The 22,159-nt window shown below is 43.8% G+C and overlaps 1 protein-coding gene across 5 annotated transcripts in view; it reads right to left on the bottom strand.

Moving 5' to 3' along the window:
* LOC124041312 (collagen alpha-1(XIII) chain-like) overlaps positions 1 to 22,159 on the bottom strand; it is a 120,254-nt gene that overhangs the window by 21,144 nt on the left and 76,951 nt on the right. For 4 of the 5 annotated variants that reach the window (XM_046358768.1, XM_046358769.1, XM_046358767.1 and 1 more), the window contains exons 8-31: positions 21,889 to 21,939; positions 18,805 to 18,840; positions 18,065 to 18,091; positions 17,748 to 17,774; positions 15,853 to 15,879; positions 15,685 to 15,711; positions 15,493 to 15,519; positions 13,826 to 13,867; positions 13,078 to 13,143; positions 11,225 to 11,308; positions 11,036 to 11,077; positions 10,907 to 10,924; positions 10,261 to 10,287; positions 9,731 to 9,766; positions 8,261 to 8,287; positions 3,110 to 3,145; positions 2,966 to 3,019; positions 2,040 to 2,126; positions 1,910 to 1,936; positions 1,671 to 1,706; positions 1,514 to 1,570; positions 1,388 to 1,411; positions 1,073 to 1,171; positions 785 to 919 (exon numbers count right to left, since the gene is read on the bottom strand). In XM_046358768.1, the coding sequence (XP_046214724.1) occupies positions 785 to 919; positions 1,073 to 1,171; positions 1,388 to 1,411; positions 1,514 to 1,570; positions 1,671 to 1,706; positions 1,910 to 1,936; positions 2,040 to 2,126; positions 2,966 to 3,019; positions 3,110 to 3,145; positions 8,261 to 8,287; positions 9,731 to 9,766; positions 10,261 to 10,287; positions 10,907 to 10,924; positions 11,036 to 11,077; positions 11,225 to 11,308; positions 13,078 to 13,143; positions 13,826 to 13,867; positions 15,493 to 15,519; positions 15,685 to 15,711; positions 15,853 to 15,879; positions 17,748 to 17,774; positions 18,065 to 18,091; positions 18,805 to 18,840; positions 21,889 to 21,939 (1,119 nt within the window). The remainder of the gene's footprint in view (positions 1 to 784; positions 920 to 1,072; positions 1,172 to 1,387; positions 1,412 to 1,513; positions 1,571 to 1,670; positions 1,707 to 1,909; positions 1,937 to 2,039; positions 2,127 to 2,965; positions 3,020 to 3,109; positions 3,146 to 8,260; positions 8,288 to 9,730; positions 9,767 to 10,260; positions 10,288 to 10,906; positions 10,925 to 11,035; positions 11,078 to 11,224; positions 11,309 to 13,077; positions 13,144 to 13,825; positions 13,868 to 15,492; positions 15,520 to 15,684; positions 15,712 to 15,852; positions 15,880 to 17,747; positions 17,775 to 18,064; positions 18,092 to 18,804; positions 18,841 to 21,888; positions 21,940 to 22,159) is intronic. The other variant, XM_046358771.1, reaches the window with a different exon arrangement.

The following is a 22,159-nucleotide window of genomic DNA, read 5'->3' as shown; positions in this document are numbered from 1 at the left end:
TAAATCAGATGTTAAAAGTTAACATTAATCTTGAATGTGCCAAAACCGTTGACCAAATATATCACATACAGTTTTCTAGTTTTGTCTGGTTACCTACATATTCTGGCTGTAAGGGCATGAAACCGCCGTTAATGAGGGACGCAATGCTGCCCATCCTTTCTCAGTGTCTACACACACAGACGATGCTAGACAATCACACAATTTTCTTGCAAGCAGTTATTTCATGGTTGATAAACCCACACATAGAGTGTGTTGATATGACTAACACAAATAATCATACAAGAATGGTGAAGGAAGAGTCTCGTAGACGCTGCAGTATTTGGGATGTGTTTTGGCTATATGGCATGATGAGTGTAGCCCACTCCACTGTCAGTACTGGAGTAGGTATATTACTGAAGCCTAAAAAAGGTTTCTAATTAGATAATACGAGGTACAATACGTGGTACAAAGAGCTAGCTCCAGTCCCTTTCTTCTGGGAATTATTATTTTTATTTAACCTTTATTTAACTAGGCAAGTCAGTTAAGGACAAATTCTTATTTGGCCTACCCTGGCCACACCCGGACGAGGCAAGGTCAATTGTGCGCCGCCCTATGGGACTCCCAATCACGGCCGGATGTGATACAGCCTAGATACGAACCAGGGACTGTAGTGACGCCTCTTTCACTGAGATGCGGTGCCTTAGACCGCTGCGCCACTCGGGAGAGGCCAGATGACAGTGCTACTGTAGTGTTCTGGCTTTGGTGTGGGAGTGTGTGTAGTGTCTGGGGTTCCCCAGTTACTCACAGGTGATCCAGATGGGCCCATGTCCCCCTTATCTCCTTTGGTTCCGGAGAAACCCATCAGGCCCCCCTCCCCTCTGGGGCCTTCAGGGCCGGCTGGGCCAACAGGACCTGCCTCTCCAGGCTTCCCCCGAGGACCCTGGCACACAAATTAGACATCGTTGCCATTGTTGTCCTTACTTTTATCATTATTGTCATCGTCATGTTGTTGTTGATGCTGTGTTTTATCATACATGACAGGTTAACAATGCACATTTATACTGAAGAATAGACCATAAGAGGGTGATCTGACCTTCTCTCCGTCAAGACCTGAAGGGCCTGGAAGGCCAACTTCACCCTTTGTTCCTGGTGTTCCGGGGCCCCCTTGAGGGCCAGGTAGTCCAGGTGGGCCCTGGATCAATAAAGAAACAGATCAGAATGACTTATTGAAAACATATGCTGTATGTCTAGTACTGTATTCATATTAGCAAACATTGTATTGGAATTACTGTGGCAAAATACAGTCAGCCTTTAAATGGTCTGTCGGACAACATGGCTGTCTTTCTGCATAAAGAAGGCCTATGCACTTCTAATGCATCAGTAACAGACTTTAGAGATGTCCACTCACCATCAAAGGTACATTCCGAATATCCTAAGGAGAAAAAAAAAACAATGTTATAGAAGTCCTGTAACAATTTATAATACTTCATGAATCAAGCAATTGACATAAGGCAGTAAATAATTGGTGATATACATTTTCATTGTTGATGATTTCTGATTTTCCTGGCTCCCCTGCTGCACCTGGAGGACCCTAAAGTTAAGGGGGGGAAAAAAAATCAAATGTTTTGGTGCAAATCTTCCAAATCTCCTTTTGACATGAATGCATGTGTTATGACAGAGCCTGCACTTACTCTTGGTCCAGCTGGGCCATCAGATCCTTCTTCCCCCTGGAGGGTGATGAAAGGTATGACAGTTAGCCTCTTTCCTTTCAATTATTAACCTCAACACAGTGTTCAACACTAAAAGGATGGGATCCAACGTTACTGTAGCAAATGAGAGTTGTTGTGTTGTTTAGTGATCATGTTTAGTGATCATACATTTCCTGTTGTGCAAAAATGTCAACTGAGGTTATAGAACGTTCCCATCTCACCTTGACACCTTGGTCGCCTTTGTCACCCTGGTAAAGAGAACACATCATTTTAAGGGGCCCCCGTGATATTATTAAACCAAGGTGTATTTTTATAACTATTCTACAGCCTCTATTTGGGTAGCTATAGTACCTTGAATCCTGATAGGCCTGGAAGTCCTGGTGTCCCTGGTTCTCCTTTGATGCCAGTCCCCGCTGCGCTGGGTTCACCCTTGTCACCCTGCCACAGAACAGAACATGGACAGAGTTGTTATAAATGGATCATTTTGTGTACCTGTTTGACATTGTACTGCATTGTTAGGAGCTAGCTAGTAACATAAGCGTTTCACTGCGCCCGCTATAACATCTGCTAAACCGTGTACACAGCCAATAAACTTTGATTTGATTTTGACAGTGTCATAAGTGACTGTGCAGGACAACACTTGCTCTAGTGTATAACACTGACACTGCCCCATTGACTGTGCCATTGATGGGAGTTCAATAGTGCAGCCCTGGTTGGTCTCACAGGAGACACAACGGACCTACATGGATCTAAATCACAAAGTGAATGACATGAAAACATCCAACAGCGCAGCCTCTTGTCCACAGCTTTAGATCTCAACCCCTCAACAGAGGCACAAACTCAAATCTGCAAAAAAAAATCACAGCATTCTCCAACAAGATAATGTTTTCACACATTTGCAAACTCTCTGGAAACAGGAATGTGTGGGTCATGTTCGTTAATGACTTCTCTGAAATGTTCCACTGTCACATGGGACATGTTATGATGATGCCACACCACTGCAGTACAAGCAGCTATAGTAGGAAAGCCATTAAAGGCCCAGATGTTTCAGTCCATAAGTAATGCAAAGATCAAAGTAATTCTACAGAAACCGATTGGGCAGCCTAACAGAGGAGAAAGCTAAAGAAGCAACTCAAGACGGATCGCAGCTCTAGTGGGTCACAAAGACAAACAATGAGAAGATAATAGACAATTGACTTGATGGAGCTCTGGTTGTTATGGGAACACTCATGATTGACAGACACAGAGCACAAACACAATGCCCATTCCAGGCCTACCCTGTAGCCCCTCTTTCCATGAATGCCAGGTGTTCCAGGGGTACCAGCTTGACCCTTTACAGTGGAAGGAAGACAGAGTTTTAGTACCCAGATAAATATAGGCCTTTACACTCTGTGTTAGCCACACCATTTCAAGGAAATTACCTTTCTTCCAGGAGTGCCTGGAAAACCTGGCTCTCCCTACGGTGGCCAAGATGGCACAAAGGTCAAAGGTGGGGGAAATGAGAGAAGACAGAAATAGGGAAAGTTGTTATTCAGTAAGGCTCTTTTCATCAGTAGCCATGCCACATCTTCCAAACAAGCATTTTTCATTCATTTTATAATAGTCTGATACAGCATCGGGCCTGTTTACATCCATGTGTTTGTCAGTTTTCTTGGAAGAACAGAATTCCCTCAGTACAGCATGCAATGGGATCAATATTTGGAAAGGCATGTTGGAGTTGGTGCATTCTATGCTCGCATATAGCTGGTCTAGGTTTGGACATGGAACTGTCGCTGATTGTCATTCGTCAAGAGCTTCTAGCTCACCGCAAGCCAATTAACCCTAGAAATTGGTTGTTATAAATAGTAAAGGAACACATGATAGTTATTTAATTCATCTCTGTGTTTGCTCTCCTCTTCAATTGGCCAGCTTAACGAGCGGACACACGGCGGATGATGTACGGTCACAGCTGTGACCACAGGACCCACATGGGTTTATAGCGCTTATGGAAGGTTGTGGGTGCGCCCGAAATGGCACCCTATTTCCTATGAAATGCACCACTTTTGACCAGAGCCCAGGTCAAAAGTAGTGCACTATATAGGAAATAGGGTGCCATTTGGGACCATCTCTCTCGCTTGCTTTTACTATATCTACTTGGCTTGCTGAGACTCAAAACCATGTTTTAGACAGAGTTATGAGGGTGACTTGTTACTCTCGTAACATTTATGCCCCATTTCAAATTACTAATCATCAATGTCAAGATATGGTTCTTAAATCCAGATGAAGAACAACTATTGGACCTGGGAGTATTATTCAGAGCCAAAAAAAAACATGCACTATTCATCATAGGTTTGACATGCATTTTAGGGAACAGTTGGATTAGGAAATGCTTTGTCAGGCAACAATACAATCCAACAGAATACTGGGAAAGAAGGCTGGTAGTTCTTTAAGCATAGAGTTTAGTTTCCTCCAAACATAACGATGGTCATTATCGCCAAACAGTTATATTTTTGTTTCATGAGACCAGAGGACATTTCTCTAAAAAGTACGATCTTTGTCTCCATGTGTAGTTGCAAACCGTAGTGTCATGCACAAAGTAGATGTCCTAACCGACTTGCCAAAGCTATATTTTGTTAACAAGAAAATTGTGGTGTGGTTAAAAAGCGAGTTTTAATGACTCCAACCTAAGTGTATGTAAACTTCCGACTTCAACTGTATATAAGGCATTCTCAAAAGTATTCATAGATCAACCAGTCTGGGGAGGAACAATCTGGAGGGAGGAAGATACTGGAGTGGCCCAATTATTTAATCTCAGATACACTGTATGGTTTAGGACAAGGGTCAAAGGTCAGGGGCTACTTTCACATGGTGGTCTACCTTCAACACTTGTTTCCCAGGCATTCCTGGTATACCAAAGCCCCTCTAAGAGATCACATTGATTATCAATAACTACAGTCACAGCGCTCTCAAACAAGATGCGGGACAACACACATACAGTATTGCATGTTTGGGTTGACGAAACACACTGAAGTTCAAATGAAACATACTAATTGGAAGCACATCAACCAACCAAAACATACTTCTTTGTATTTGCCATGTCATGTTTAAAAGTAATGAAAACAAATGATCAATGTCCATGACCAAGATCCTTAAGAATAAACCCGATTGATTACATAAACAAATAAGAACAGAGACACAGGGAGGAGTGATAGAACGTCCCTGGCGGAGAGAGCAAAGGCGGCAGGCTGACTCCTAAGGGTCTGACAAAGGGGCAGGTGGCATCGCCCAACTTGGCAACCCCTACCCTCCTCTCCCCCTCCTGACCGACAGACACACAGCAAGTGCATTTCTGCTGGAGCCTCTGACAGGTGCTGTGGTTGGGGCCCACCACGGAGGGAGGGTGAGGTTGGTGCGTCAGTAGACTGCAGACTGTACTGGAGCCAGAGCCCGGCCCTGCAGCCACCAGCCTGCCCAGCTGCCCCATGAACGCTTTCACACCAACCTGTCAGGGGATCGAAACGTGGGGATAGAGTGTCCATCCGTTTCTGGGAAGATGAAAGCACCGGGCGGGCCTCCTGTCCAGAACCCTGACCAGGGTGGGATCAGGGCAGGTGAACGGTGACGGCTCTAATCACATGGAGTGGCCCTCAGGGGCCCCCAGCAAACACAGCACAGCACAGAAACAGGAAGCTTTGATCTCCTGCTTCTCCAATCAGCTCACACCATTCCTCCCATCTACTTAGCTATCCCTTCCCGTCACCGTCACTCTCCACCCCCTGGTTCTATTTTCACACCGGTGTGTGTGTGTATGATACTCCATGGGCGTAATCTGTCGACTGACATGCCTGCTGCTTGATTTATCAATACGCTAATCTCTTCATTGAAACGACGCGGACATGGCCTTTCCAGTTCAGAGGAAATGCCCTGAGGGTAACAGGGGAATAGATTCATCATCTGTTCAAAACAAACTGTAATGATCCCTCTGATACACCAGTAAAGAGGGAGTAAACAGTGTGAGATACTGTAAGATGGCCTTAGAATGGCCACCGCAGCTACAAGCACTGTCAGAGCGGATCTGAGGCAAGTGAAAGGAATAATAGCACTAGGTAGGTGAATAGAGAGGCCTACTTTCTGTCTTCCTCTCAGTTCTAATGTGCTTTCCAGCTGTGTTGGTCTAGGGCTCTCTGATTTTGAGGGAGAGTGAGGGTAGAGGAAGGGAAGATCCCCATTCAGTCAATCAGACAGACAGTCTGTGTCTGAAACGCTAGGCTTGGCCAAGCCTACCTCCCCACACACCTCTTCCCCCCCTGTGTTCTGAGCACCACTGTCACCTTATCCTGTCTCTGGGTCTCTGTCGTCTGCTTACCTTGACAGGAGCGTCTCAGAGTGCCCACACAGCTCTGACCCAAGGGAGAGATGAAAAGCAGGCTTTTCTAACAGTCCAACAGGCTCATTAAATCAACCGGCCCTCTAGACCGGGGGAGAGACATCCGTCATTACAGGGCTAATGGCGAACCACTGTACAGTAATGGTGAGCTAGCCATTATGAAGGCGGAGGAGAGGAGAGCAGAGGAGGAGGTCTATGGCTGTCCTGTCTACTTCCTCTATGTCTAGCCTGGCATCTGTAGCCTGGCGTCTGTAGCCTGACGACTGTAGCCTGATGACTGTAGCCTGACGACTGTAGCCTGACGACTGTAGCCTGGGGACTGTAACCTGCTGACTGAGGGCCTTGAGAGATATATAGCTCGGTCAGACTTGTGGTCGGCACCATGTGGACATTAACGATGATGGCCCATGCCACAAACCTTTACCTGTTCTTTTTATTTCAATCTGGTTGTACAATACAGTAATCCTGATCCAACATTGTGAGTACAAATATAGAACAAAGTTCCCCTGGGCAGAGGCAAACCCCATATCCTAAGGTGAATCTAGTGCAGCTTTGAAGTGTTTGCCTGCAAAAGCACTTTCTCTTTAGTATAATTTTTGTTGAGCCATTCCTCTCACAACCCACTGTGAGAGGAATGGTTCGAACACTGTTGCTGTGGATACCATGTCTCTGCTAAAAGCACCCTTCCTTGAAGTGTTTTTCCCTCTCTTTCCCAATCCCTCCATATGTGGAGTCTAATGGGGGAAACACACGCCGTCTGCTACTACTGTGTCGGGCATCTCGGGACGAGGGAGTGGGAATGTTCACCATGGAAACGGGTGGGACTTAAAGTATGGCAGGGGGCTGACAGATAAGAAAACAAGTGGCCGGACTGCATCAGTCGGTCACGTCACATAGAGGCCAGTGTCTATGAGAGACTGAGAAGGCCTGGAGGCCACATGTGTTCAAATCCCATAGGGGAATGGTGTGGATGACGGCAGCCCAGTTTTTGTTGTTGAAGCATTGAGGTCTGCAGCGATGGGCAAAACAGACGCATTTCTTCTGGAAGGCTCCTCCCACCAACATGTGGCGCCTTCTCTGACAAGGCGTTTTTCATTCTAGGATTGTTTGGTCTGTTTCTTTGATTGCACAACATAATGTATAAGATCAATCATCCAATGCACATTTGCCCATATATTGTGATGACTGAAATAAACGTTTGCCTTCTGATTTAGGAAAGCATCAACGGTAAGATCATTTAAAGACGATTTGCAATTTCAACAGCACAAACTCTATTAGGGTAAGTATCTTAAACAAGCAATAACAAACTCAAGTCAGACATCCACAGAGATCAAATTCTCTTTAAAATTCTTGCATTCAATATCTTGCCATGCGAGGTGATATTGACGAAAATAACTTCTTAAGATGCCACAATCTACATATGGCTTCCATTAGACCTTCCCTCTCATCTCCCCTATGATACCTGTCTTCCCCTCATCTCCCTACAGTGTGGATGGAGACGACATCAGAAGGAAGACATGGGCAAAGCAATCATGCTATTTCAAATAGAGGAAATCAAAAGACAACCAATGGTACCAAGGGAAATAAGTATTCCACTCATCAGCATCTAAGCCTCTGGGCTCTGAGGCCTGTCATGGTGGTCCCTTGACTGAAGGGGGAGGTGAATATTCCACCCGACTAACCAGGAGGGAATTACACAGGAGAAGGCCATGCCACTTGGGCTTTTTGAACTGGGATGATATCTCGACCAGACTCAGGAACCAGGCCAGGATTTGTCTATGTCTACAGATAAAGACTCCCGGTTTACTTTAGATATTAACAACCTGGCTGCTGTACACCCACTACCACATGTTTTCACTGGGAGGTTCGTCTCCTATGAGGCTTTTCGTGAGACAATTCAGCCCATTCATGAAAATATATTAACGGACCAAAGCCAGTGGGGTGTGGTCTCTGGGGTGCATTTGTGCCTCCGCAGGTGTTCAGCTAAACAATAAGCTGCCAGAACTCCCACACTGTGTTTTTGACAGTCTGAGAAATTGACATTGAGCCTGTGAGACACCATTGCTCATACTACCTATCTAACCAACAACACACAGAGAGAGAGAGAGAGAGAGAGAGAGAGAGAGAGAGAGAGAGAGAGAGAGAGAGAGAGAGAGAGAGAGAGAGAGAGAGAGAGAGAGAGAGAGAGACATAATAAGGCTCTTACCCTCAGCCCTAGGTCTCCCTTCAGTCCCTATGGAAGGAGAGAGAGCGACACAGATACACACAAAACAGTTACATATTATAAAGGATTTCTTTTTCAATACACGAACATACAGCTAGTCGAAGTTGAGAGGTCGACCCTCTCCTTCTGCCTCTGTAAATGTAGCTGCACTCCTGTAGAATGCCACCAGGTGGTGCAATAGACTCTGAAAGCAGTGGACTTGTGAACGAACGTTTGTCGCAGCTACAGAAAGGTATTGGACCTCCATAAGGAACAGGGTGCAGTGGGAACATGGGAGAGTTTGTATTTCAATGCCTTCACATTTCAGTACCTCAAACACCTCGGGAACATCTAAAGTGCAATACAAACTTTCAAAGGGGTGAAATGCTCCTCATAAGAACATGGACATGGCCTTAGTCTTGGTCGTCCTCCGGGTAACCTGCTGTAGGGTTGACCAACCTCCTCATAAACCGGACCGAGCTTTTTGAGGCTCTGTCATGGGAAAACAGTGCTATTGAGGAAAGCTGGAGTTTACAAGGCTATAACATAACCGGGAGCTTGGAGCTGTAGGTTCTTCCAGAGTTCCCCAAAATAGGGGTCAAACATAAGTCATTAAATGGCAATTGTCATACAGAAATATCTATTTTTACAAACTCACCCAGTTTGAATCAAACTTTCAATATATCACTTGAGGTAGTGTACTAATGACTTTGAGCATGGATCATAGAGGGGCTGTGGTTTGCTGACAGCCAAACAGTTTGACATTGCCCAGATGGCTAAGACGTTTAACCTGCTCTAGAGGCTCGTGTGGATGTGACCCCGTTCTGTTGGGGGATGTGAGAGCCATGCAGGCTGTTGCGGTCTCTCTCTCCCTCAATCCCTCTTTTTTTTTTACCCCCCCCCCCCCCCTCTCTGTGCAGTCACACTGTGTGCTGGCTGAGCCCAGCTCAGTGAAGGGCAGAGGCTGTGAGAGTGAGCCCTCCAGAGGAAGTCCATTAAGCCACGGAAAGGTGGAGAAGGACAGGCACGTGGAGAGTTTAAGAGGCACGGCTCTCTCCGCCCCCCCACAGTACTTCAAAGCCAAGGTTAGCTCCGACAGCAGTCCAGTGGGAGAGAGTGTGTATGGGTTTGTGTGAGAAGAATGCTCCCTTGACCAATGATGGTATGAGACTGTGTCCATCCCTGGATTTCCTATACAGTATAATATAATACCAAAGGAGAATGTGAGAGCAGAGGGAGAAAGAGCCCGTGTTTAGTGGGGAGACAGGCTACAGTTGGGCCTGGGTATATAAATAGAATTAACTGTGAGTAGTTTAAGCTCTTAATACAAAACCTGGGCTATTTCAGTGAGGCAGGAAGTATACTGAGGTACAGGAATGGCTGCATGCTGATTTCTGATCCTGCTGATAGTGTGGTCAGTGGTACAGGTCAAATGAGACTGATCAACAGGTTATTAATGTTCATAAAAAATACCTTGGGGCCTTCGGGACCAGCAGGGCCAACATCACCCTATGGAAGAAAGACACAGAGGTCAAATGGGGAGACACAGAATGAGAGAGAAGAGGGTGAAAATGAATGAATGAAAAGGTAACCGGATGCAGAACTGCAGACGACAACAAGACAGATAGGCCACAATGATTTGTACAATCCACCGTTCAGCAAATGGACTTCCTGTGACTTGTGCTAGAGAACACAGCCCTTTGGCGATCGGCACATTCACTGTATGAATGTAGCCATTCTGACAAGCAGCAAACAGAGTGTTTATTCGTCAAGTCGTGGGATGATTAAAGGAAATATCTTCCCTCTGGTTGTGCCTTAATCCCAGCAGGTGCTTGATAATAAATACAAAATAATTCCACTACTAAAGGAAAAATAGACGGTCCTTACTTTTCCTCTATCGTGAAATACCTATAAATCATGCACGGCACAATTTGTGAGTTTCTAGAGACCACAAATTACAATTGAACTATGTGTTTAAGCTTAAATTGAGATCCAAAACCTACCTTTATTCCTGGCATGCCTGGCTCACCCTAAAATGACAAAAAGGTTCATATAAAGTCACTGTAACAAACAGCACATGTATAGGAGACACGCCTCCTCTTTCATTACATGGATAGGTCAACAAAAGAGTAAGCACTACTTTAATTCAATTTGGGGAGTTCAAAGACTGGTTTACAACCAGATGGCCATATCTTGCCACAGTCCAGTTGAGGGAAGGTATTCCTTGTTGTGAAAGCCAATCAAAAGATACAGTGCACACTTCTTTCAACTTCTGGCTGTGATATGAACTTGGTTTAGTTTTTAATGGAGAAATTGGTTGGGCGAGCTGCTTTTAAAAAGCCCTTCCTGTCTGTTTCCATGCTTCACAATCTAAATTCCCCATTCTTAATAATCCATGGCAATAAAGAGGAGAAATATACTCCTCTAGTCCAATAGCAACACAGAGAACAGGAATAAACACCCTGAAGGCTTCCCAACATGAACACCAGATACAGAATGACGAAGCTACACGTGACAATCGAGAGATATGGGCCAATCACGGATCATTTGCGTTTCATACGTGGAGCTATAAGTAGTGATAATACGTGTCCACTTGTATGTAGTTTATGTATAATGGTGTTGATTATGGAGAATAGAAATGACGTTTACCTTCATCCCTGGCAGGAGCTGGAGAAAATGGGAAAGGAAGATGAAGAAGTCACAAGCATGTCAATACCAAATTTCCATTAGGAAAATACATAAGTCCAGGAAATAGCAAGAGGCATAAACCAAACTCACCCTTGGATCTTTTCCAGGTTTTCCTGGTTCACCGGGTTTACCCTACACCAGATCAAGAAAAAATATACATCACCGATACAATAATTTTCTGGGCAAACACACATAGAATTTCCACTTCCATAGCCATAGCCCCAATGCAATCGCTGGTCCAGTCCTGATTGTGGTGGTCAGCTGGCTGAGGGGACTCACCGGTGGTCCACTTGCACCATTCAGTCCGGGGGTCCCTGAGGGCCCGGGAGGTCCTGGTGGGCCCTGAGCTCCAGGCTCACCCTGCTGAGAGACCTACAGTTACCATCTGCTACGTGATGCTAGGCCATGCCAACGCAACACATCAAAGCACTCCACATACTGGGAGTTTTATGGCGGGCAATATTGGCGAGAATCTAGACTTATCGGGTGTTTCTTTTCATTAAGCACCATGTTTGGAGAGAATACCACTTTGAGTTCAAATGAGGATATATTTGTGTTTTTGTGTGCTTCAAATGATTTACCCTGTCAAAACCAGTTTGTGTTTTGAACAGTACCAACTCATTGAAATAAAAAAGGCACACGCTGTCTTTTCTGCAGCATCTTACGATCTCAACGTGACGTGTTAACTTCACGGCACCAAAAGCGCCAACTGATCTCTCTTTAGTGTCACTCTGAGGAAACTCAACTGAGAGCCAGGGGAATTAACCAACACAAAATAGAAGACTAAACAAAATCAAGATGAACACATTTACGAGGAACAGATACGAAGAGGAAAGAGGCCTACACCTCAACTAACCATGTCTTCACATTCCAATGTCTAGCTTACGGTGATACGATCCCATTGACCTATGTCCCAAACATCTACTTTCTTTATTTGACCATACTCAGAAAACACACTTTCTTAGAAATGTATTTATTGTCTTACACACTAGGACCATATCTCTCCATATCTCCAAGGTCATTTCCATTTTATACAAAGGACTGTCTAGATATGACATGAAAAAAAATACGCAAACATATTATTTATTGCTGTACATGTGGTTTAGCTTTAGAAACTTCATAATACACAATATTGGCCATGAATTTAAACACTTCCCAATCACTGTGGAGTAGACTGCACCGTGTTTACAAGGAGCACGTCTTTAGCTCAAGCTGAGCTTCTGTGATCAGGCCGGACATCAAGGCTCAGATAACCCAGAACACATACATCGACAATAAATCCATATTTTATTAATTCCATGCAGGACGGATGTGTCTAGCTATGATTTATGATCCAGGTGTACTTCCATTAAATGAACACATTCCGTTATGCTGATTCCAGGGGCTCATTTTAAACAGCAGAGCCAATTCCGCCTGAATCTGAGTGGTAATTTCCCCTCTAAGTCTTTAGTGTTGGATCTACCACAGTGTGTAGCATTGTCTCCAAACAAGGTATTCCATCCTGGCACAGAGAGACTGCACACCGGGGGGAACAAAATGGAGGAGGGATGCCAACAGAGGTCCACCTGTGCCAGGGGCCCTCTTTCTAACAGAACAGGCTGGACTCTGGGCACAGGAAGGGACCCTGAGGTCCTTTCAGAGGATTGGAGACTCACTTCCGGCCAGAAAAAAATGACTTTTCTTTCCTGTTCTTTTCATATCTTTGCTAAGGTTATGGAAATCATAGAAGTTAGGCTTTTTATGTTTGCCTAAAAAAATCATTTTTCCCACAGAAAAGTAGGATTTGTTGGACCAAGTAACAAGCCAAGTTGGGATTTTTTTTACATTTCATTCACCTTAATGGAATTTAAATTGGCCTTGAAGCCTGGGGCATTTACATAATCCACTTCATATACCCTCTATGGTCACGAATATGCTCAAAGTAAATAGTATTGATTTGTTTATTTTTGGGGTTCCAACTGTATCTACCAAGTGTATCTCAGACTCTTGTCCTCTTATCACAGAATTCAGGTTTGAGACAACCAGGTGCCATAGAGGGTTAACAGAGGATTACAGGGGTTTGGCGGAGGTCGACGGCGGTTGGCATCCAGAGAAAGGCAGAAAGGGGCCGGAAGGGACAGAGAGAAATGTACCTTGAGGCGCTTTAGGATTAGAGGGTTTATTTGAGGCATGTTGCGCACGGTGATGGGCAACATCTGCTGAGGTCACAAAGCACAGGTGGCCAGCGGTGTAAGAAAGTCACAGGGCAACAAGTTCACCGGAAGGCCAGGGAAAAGAAACAGGGCAGAATGAGAAGGGAGGGGGGTTGGGAAGGGAAGAAGAAGGAGAGAAATAGAAACAAAACATGAGCGTGAACAGCAAGAGAATGTCAAGGCAGGGAGAGAGGAGCTGGGAGAGAACGAGAGAGGAGAGAGGAGAGAGGAGAGAGGAGAGAGGAGCTGGGAGAGAACGAGAGAGAGGAGAGAGGAGAGAGGAGAGAGGAGCTGGGAGAGAAGAGAGGAGAGAGGAGAGAGGAGAGAGGAGAGAGGAGAGAGGAGCTGGGAGAGAACGAGAGAGCGAGCGAAGTAACAACAGTGCAAATTAGGGGCCAGGAGTTGGTGTCAAAAGGGAGTGTTGATGTCCCTCGATCAGATTGGATACTCATACCACGATATACACTACCTTACTTCAGGTCAAATACTGTACAACATGGTAATTGATCAGATAAAATGCTGCCAGTTTAAGCAATAAGCAGCCCCATTGGGTGTTTGTATAAAAGCAGCAGTTGAGTTATTTAGACATCAATCTCCCAGATCAACTGTACTCCTGCCCCCTGTCCTGTTGTAGCTGAGTGGAGATCAGGCAGGATTCCGTCTTGCCACAAAGAGAGTACAGACTTACTGTGGCCAATCCTCCAACACAGGGCTGTACAATACGCCGCTTCTGTTGAGATTCACCAGCATTATCAAGTACAGCTTTAAAGAGGGCTACAATACGTATGGTCCCATTGTTTTCTCCATTCAAATATAGCAGAACCTGATCTGTACAACTTGACTACTTTTAACAGAGAGTATATATTTCCAACTTGATGGAAGGTATATTTCGGTTTAAAAAAAAAGCTATGTCCCCACCATATTATCTGAAGTTGCCAAAGCAATGTTTCCGTGTCAAAGACGTTTGAAACTAAATTTAACATAACATTGATCAAGAAAAATGATATGCTGAGGTATCAATGAGGAATTGCTTTTTTTCACCACATTCAGTGGCAATAGAGTAAAATACAGTGTGTGCTGCATTTTCTGGCATTCAGAAATATAATGAATGAAAAGAGTTGAAAATTGAGGCCGATGTCTGTCATAATATGTCCACTCTGAATCTAGATAAACAGTGGACAGTGTGAGAACCAGGCCTGGTTTGGAGAACAGCACTACTCTACTGTAAACTGTTGACCCCAACGGTGGAAGACAGAGGCTTAGGGACGCCTGGGAGTGGAGCATTGGCTGTCTTCGCGGCACGACTGGGACACAGTTTTAGGGTCACCCACAAACCTTAAACGTCAGAGCCTGACTGGAAATTACAGCAGCCAGGGTATTCACTGGACGATCCTGTACAAAGAGGCCCTACACCCACATGGGCCACACACCCACATATAATAACTGTTGATATCTACGTCTCACTACTAAAAACACCAACCCCCCCCCAGCTCCCCCTGTAGGACAAGTGGAACCACCCGCTGGCAGGGACCTCCCATGCAGTGTGTGTGCCGGGGGCCCCCGAGACGTTTATGAAAACAATCCAATGCACGCACAGTATGGCGGGGGCACCAGCACAGGTTGAAGGTTTTAAACAACCCCAAATGCTCTGACCTTCTCCCTCTCAACTACACATTCTCTGCTCTACTTGTTTATTTAGCCTAAACACATTGCAGAGTATATCAAATAAGCATTATTTCCCACATGCTTTGAGTTGTTGTCATGAGCTCTTTGATTCTTACAGTATGCTTTACTGGGGGAAACAAGAGACTTCACAGAAGGAATTACATAATGGGAGGTTGAATTACATTGGAAATGGACATTGGAAATGGCTATCTGAACAATCCCTGAGCACACAGGAGAGTATTTTTCTTGGCACCCCCACACATAGACCTTTATCACGTAGTGTGTGCTCCAGCAGGCTACCAGTAATTGCCTTGTTTTCACTCAAACAGCCAAGCCCCTGAGAGAAGGCCTGATTTGCATAATGGGGCTGCCTTTCTCTAACAGTATGTGCTGCATGTGCTACTCATCAGACTCATTTGTCTTGCCTCATTTTTTTTTTCTCCACAATTAACTTGGTTTATGTCTGTACCTGTGAAGAGAACAATGTTATTTGCTACAGAGAACACATCACAGAGACTCCGACTCAGCATACAATTACATTTTAGCACCATCCACTGCAGTGCTACGGTAAGAGACCGCCGCGGGGCAATTTTCCCAGCAACAAAATGATTACAGTTTCGCATGGTCATCTAGAGTCACTCTATAAACATTCCAAGGTGTACATGAATTAATATGAGATGATTCATTTACCCTGTGACTGTAGTCTCCACATACGCCCTAGAGAGAGAGAGACGGATAGTGAGTTAGAGACTCCCCATTCAAATGAAAAACCTTGTCATTTTGTAATAAACACTTGTATGTTGGCTTACAGTCGATTATACCACTAACATTGTGGGTGAATCCAGCTCTCACAGCCTCAGAAAATGTCACTGAAAAACTCACCTTTTCTCCTTTCTGACCAGATTCACCCTAGTAGGTAAACAAAGGTGAAGAAAGAGAGAGGAATAAGTGGAGAGAACAGATCAGTGTGAAGAGAGACAGACACATTAATCAACTGATGTCAAATAACAGAAAAGCTGTCAAAACCTGAAAGGGAGAAAAAAAACTTACTGGAACTCCTTTGGGACCACGTTGACCCTAAAAAGTAATGAACAGTACATCAATCAACAGATTAAAACCATGTTAAAACATAATGTTCTCAAACTGTCACCATTTTATAAGTGCAACCTTTCATTTCAATGTACAATGCATGTGACAAAAGAGGATAAATGTTTTTTGTTTTAAGAGGATAAATGGACACGAGGAGAATTCAACTAGATCCAACAGGCACACCAACCAAAGGGCAGCAACCAAAGGGCAGCACCGCCAAAGGGCAGCACCGACCAAAGGGCAGCACCAACCAAAGGGCAGCACCAACCAAAGGGCAGCACCAACCAAAGGGCAGCACCAACCACTTGTCATAGCCTGCTCTGCTCCGTTTGACTACACATCAAGGCCTGGGGAGAGCTGTCTAACATCTGTCAGTGGCGCAGGACTAGTTGATAAATGAACCCAGGGAAAGTGCACAGTTGGACACATCAAGCACACTCCATGACCGTGACCCTGGCGCATAGGAGTTCCACAAAGGCATTGTGGAGTCTGGAAAGACATCATTTATGCATTTAACAGACTGGCCTTCGGTACCCGTTAAAATATTGTTTGACAGTTTTTGAGAGTGTGGGAGGAGAAGAAAAGTGGCTAATTAAATTAACATTAATCAACATTGAACATTATCCACCCACTTGGACCAGGACAGGCATGCCATTTGTGTTGGCCCAGGCCGGCTCCCTGCATGTGAGCTTCTGTAGGAAGGCAGCACTCCAAACACGCTCCGAGCGAAAGACAGCCGACGTGAATAACCCCTTATAAAACAAAGCCCCATCATGATAACTCTCCAAGTCCAACAAAGAGTAATGGCTTTCTAACAGAGACACAAAGGCCCCTAAAACCGGCAGCTGGCCTGATAAAAGCCAGACCGCTGGCCTGGAGGACCAGACTTAGAAACAGCCTTCAGGGGCACCAGAACCATCGTCCAAGAAGAATATAGTCTTTAGGTGAACTGGGTTTTATCTCCATTTAAAAAGGAGATTGGAGAGAAAGGTGATCAATAAAAGTAGGATTCAACCTCCTAGGAGATTTGTCCAGCGGTCAGAGGGCTGGAGGTGAAGGGGTACGGGACATTCAACAGTCATTGTGTCTCATTCAGAAGCCTCACAGGATTCATGTGGGCCTATAACGATGTCAGAGTAATGGGATATATCATCTGTATCCCCTGACACCTCAGTGGAGAAATGTGTATATCTCTGAAGCCTAAATAAGTCATTTTTGAGTGATCCTTTTGGAGAGGAGATATTTATGGTTAGCCTTTTATGCAACAATTGATGCTTTCTGTGGTCTGCCTGTTTTTATTTGTGGTTCTTTTATACTGTATATTTAGAGGTGCATTTAAGTGTTTCCAAAGAATTTGACTCTCGAAGAATTGGAATCACCATATGCATGAAATGCACAAGTCAACCGATTGTTTCCCTTTGCTCCTTTGTGCTTTGTCTCGGTCAGTTTTACCTCTGATTGAGAACCCGAGAGTGGATTACAGCTGAAAACCCCATCTAGTTAAATACGGCCAGACATTCTCCCTGTCACTTAAAGCAGGCAACCCACTGCTAGCCCATTACTCCCCCCACAAAAACAAAGTCAGGCCACAACAGTGTTTTCCCAATGGATTTAGTGGCTACACTTGGGGCACAAGGTAAACAAACTGCTATGAGGTTCACTTGGATAACAAATGGTGCTTAAGCAGAAATGACTGACGTGCACGTTTATGGTGATCACATTTGTAAGGCATTCAAAACGCATAAAGACAGTGTTTGAGTCCTTTGGAAGTGCAGGAGTGTATGTCTACACTACAGACTGCAAAATGCCTACAGTTTCACATGAACTGAAAAACTGTGTTGTAAAACGATGCTTACCAAGTCTCCTTTCAAGCCGTTCTGCCCCTGTGTGGCATAAAAGAGTGAATGCATGTGGTAAAAGAATCAGATCGATTTCTACAGCTCCGACTCTTTGAATTTCTTGGGGAAACTGTTTTGAAATATAAATAACACTATTACCTCCGTCCTATAATATCAATCATGATACTAATAGAGATTTTATTACAATCATGACCCTAATCATTATGAACCTAATTATCCTCATCATCATCATCATAAGGTGATAGATTCTAGGCTCTTAAAGTACTTCAATTACTCAATTATTCAACGTTTGTCAGAAATGGGGCAAAACTCACGGGCTTGCCGTCCAACCCAATCGGACCCTAGGATCAAAAAAGAGGGGAAGACATTTCAACGCAGGTTATAAGCAGTTATAACGCACATGGCTGCACAGACCATGGCACTGACATGAACCCACTTAAGGAAGGGAAGAGAGGTATTTCCAGTTCAAGAACAAAAAAATGGAGAATAGAGCATGTTTTGTTTTCAAACTCGACACAAAATGTAAAATACGCACGTTAAAACGTAGAGAGCTTGGAACTACAAGGTTCTGCATTTTTGTCAAAATAGAGTCGTTGACATAGCCTTGTCCTGTTCAATATTCTCTACCTATATAGTCCTCTAAATACCCCAATTCATGTTAATGCGTTCAAAATAACACAACAGAACAATTGCTGACCCCATTCAAACCAATGAGGCTTTGGGGAACTTTAAAGCCAATTATATCAGAACCATTTTTTTGCAGATAGAACCTTATAGTCCTGAGCTCTCGACAGGACTATAAGGATAAAACCTTGTTTTTGAATAAAACAAGACCAATAATCAAGGCACTTATGCACTTAACCAGCCAGGGAATCTCGGGTTAAACCAAAAGTAAAATCTCAAGTAATTTGGTCAACTTCGTGTTTACGCAGAATCTGCTCACACCAGCCAGGAAACAACTTACATAATAAAGCGCCACTTGCAAAATAGTAACCAAAACATTAAAAACACAGATTATAAAGACTTAAAGACTGGGGAAGCTGCAAAGTCTTACCGGGAAGCCTGGGAAGCCTCTAGTTCCTGGCTGTCCCTAAAGTGAATCAGAAATAGATGTTGAGTTAGAGGGATTATTTTTCTGCTGGAAGATAGAGGTGAAAATCTGGTGAAAGAGGGTCAGCGTGAGAGGGTGCCATTTTTCTCTTCAATAGTAATACATTTGGGCAGAGCTGTAATTGACCTTGACAGGGCGAGTGCTACCGCAGACTACCGGGAGAGCCTGCTGTGGGAGTTGTGGAGGGGAAACCAACTGACTCTCAAAACAAAAAGGAAATAAGAGGGAGAAACCCAACACTGAAAAGTCTTAGAATAATGAAAGAAACAAAGGATGGTGCTTTCTGAATGAGTAAATGTCAATAATGATTCATGAAAATGCTTTGGTTGAAGACATTCTGCACTAGGTGTGGATATGCTACCCGGCCTGTGGGATGAGAAAAAAGCCAAACGGAGAAAAACTGAATGAGTAAATGTCAATAATGATTCATGAAAATGCTTTGGTTGAAGACATTCTTGCTGTTGTTTTGTGCTTGAACATGCAAAAAGTGTTGAGCTGTATGTATGGTCAACTGACTTCACCATTGGTTTATTTTATTTATTTATTTAACCTTTATTTAACTAGGCAAGTCAGTTAAGAACAAATTTTTATTTTCAATGACGGCCTAGGAACAGTGGGTTAACTGCCTGTTCAGGGGCAGAACGACAGATTTGTACCTTGTCAGCTCGGGGGTTTGAACTTGCAACCTTCCGGTTACTAATCCAAAGCTCTAACCACTAGGCTTGGGACAAATTCAGTTATATGTGTATAAAGTGCTAAAAAGTTCAGTATTTGGTCCCATATTCCTTGCACACAATGACTACATCCAACTTGTGACTCTACACATTTGTTGGATGCTGTTTGTTTTGGTGGTGTTTCAGATTATTTTCTGCCCAATAGAAATGCATGGCAAATAATGTGTCGTGTCATTTTGGAGTCACTTTTATTGTAAATAACAATATAATATGTTTCTAAACACTTCTACCTTAATGTGGATGCCACCATGACTAAGGATAGTCCTGAATGAATAATGATGAGTCAGAAAGTTAGACACACAAATATCATTCCCACCAAAAAAAAGTATGTTATTGTAATGCTGAGAGGTTAGCATGTCTTTGGGGTATGATATATGTGCTTCTGTAAGTTTCTGATTCGTCATTATTCACAATTAATTCAGGACTATCCGTAATCATGGTGACATCCACTGTAAACTAAAATGGGGAGACAATGTACAAAAAGCACTGTAATTTCTAAACGGCTCACCCAACATGGATGGAAATACCTTCAAATGAAAGCTGACAGTTTGCATTTGAACCTTATCGTCATTGCATCATTCCTAATCAAACGTGCTGGAGTACAGAGCCAAAACTAATACAAATATGTCACTGTTCCAATACTTTGTAGCTCACTGTACATTTTGTATTGTCGACATAGCTCATCCTACATATCTACTGCTGTACATACCTTTTTCTTATTTATTGTCTATACTGTCTATACACACACCACATATTTATATTCCAGACATTGCGCGTTCGGGCATTTCTTAATTTTTTGTTCCTTTTTCATTTTTTCTTTGTTTGTACTTTCTTGGGATTATTTGTGTTTCAGTATTGCACTGTTAGAATCTGAAACAACTGCATGGGTCCTTTCCCTTTGTTTCCCTGTGGTCAGGTTGCAGTAGAACAAGGTCTTGTCTAGTCATCTGTGAAATGACAGTGTGCAGGACACGGGCAGATAACAGGCAGCCTGGCTACCCATCCACATTGCTCTGGCCAACTAATGTTTCTCCTTCCCGATGAGTCTGTATTTGCGTCCCTCCCCGACGATTTCTAGAATGCGAACACATTCTGACCGTTCTGATTGGTCCCAGAAACCAATGGGTTAGGCCAGAACCGGCCTACGTGACAATGTTATCAACTTTGATACTCCTATTGGTTACAGACGATCCAATTGCGAATGAGTTTGTTTTGTACAACGCCGCTCATTTTGAAGTCACAAAAACAACTTCTAGGATGGCAGGGTGAGTCGTCATTCAAGATAAGAGGAACCACCTGGCCAACCTAAGCTGCAGTTTCCACTCTTTTCTCTCCACCTCGCCACAAAATCCACTCCATCTCCCTTTCCTAAGGTCAAGAGTGAGTCTCTCATATCGACCTCACCTGCTGTGGGAAATCACTTTTTAAGTACCCTTGCTTGACTGGTTCTCTGTGTCCTCCTTCACTGCTGTGCTTTACTTCCTTTGTCGCCTGGTGTTCATTAGAAATGCCTTATTACCGGCCAGGGTAGTGGGCACACAGGTATGTAGTTAATTGTCAATTGGGAAAACAGATGTCTGGTCCTCCTGAGTAGCCAGTTTATTGGCTCCACAACAAGGTACCGTAACCCTGCAGTCCAAAAACCAGGGCGGAACAAGAAAACCTCTAAATAAAACATGTCCAATTCTTCACAGCATAATCAAAAAGGAAATTGCAAAAGTGAGGTCCAACACAGTACGCCTTTTGTCTGTCTACTGATAAAAAAATAATAGAAATGGAGAAGAAAGGAGTTGAATCAGGATAAAGTCTTATTTTATCTCACGAACATCAATTATTTAATACAATAGGGACCATTGGGTTCTGGTGTCTGGAATACTTTATTAAGAGGTACAGGAATGTTTTCACTTCTCATGCTGAGGAAACACGGAATGATCCAGATTACAGCCAAATCGAAGCTCTGGTTTCCTCAGAAAATGCCAAAGTACTCTCAAACAACCTGTAATTATCAGTCTTCAATCTCCATTAGCACGGTGGTGGACAAGCTCAAGAACTTGTTCTGGAAAGTTCTGACAGGCAAACATAGAATCTCTGGTATTTGTGCTACAGTATGTGGTCATGGGTATGGGGTTCACAATATATACTCTTCATGTTGACAAATTCATGACATTACTATCATGCCAGGCTTATTCAGAGTGAAAGGTCATGAGTCATTGAACTGAAGACTTAAAGCGGAAGTGAACAGTACAGGTCATGCACAGTATTATTAGTTGTAGGAAGAAGTGATGACACTTACAGGAGATCCTCGTGGCCCAATGATGGACAGGCCTGGCTCCCCTGGCGCTCCCTATGGACAGACAGACAGACAGACAGACATTGAGAAGACGCACCAACAGTGGAACAAAATAATACCTCTCTCAAAGTGTTAGTCAGCTCACCAGATGTTCTCCTTAGTAATTCTGTATAATATGTACAACACTCAAATGAATACAATGGTAAATTAGGAAAATGATTTTTTAAATACCATCTGCAACACATATAGCAAGTCTAGTCTACTTAATCTTTCC

This window comes from Oncorhynchus gorbuscha, linkage group LG08, assembly GCF_021184085.1.
Source record: "Oncorhynchus gorbuscha isolate QuinsamMale2020 ecotype Even-year linkage group LG08, OgorEven_v1.0, whole genome shotgun sequence".
NCBI lineage: Eukaryota > Metazoa > Chordata > Actinopteri > Salmoniformes > Salmonidae > Oncorhynchus > Oncorhynchus gorbuscha.
This window is presented reverse-complemented; position numbering and strand designations above follow the sequence as displayed.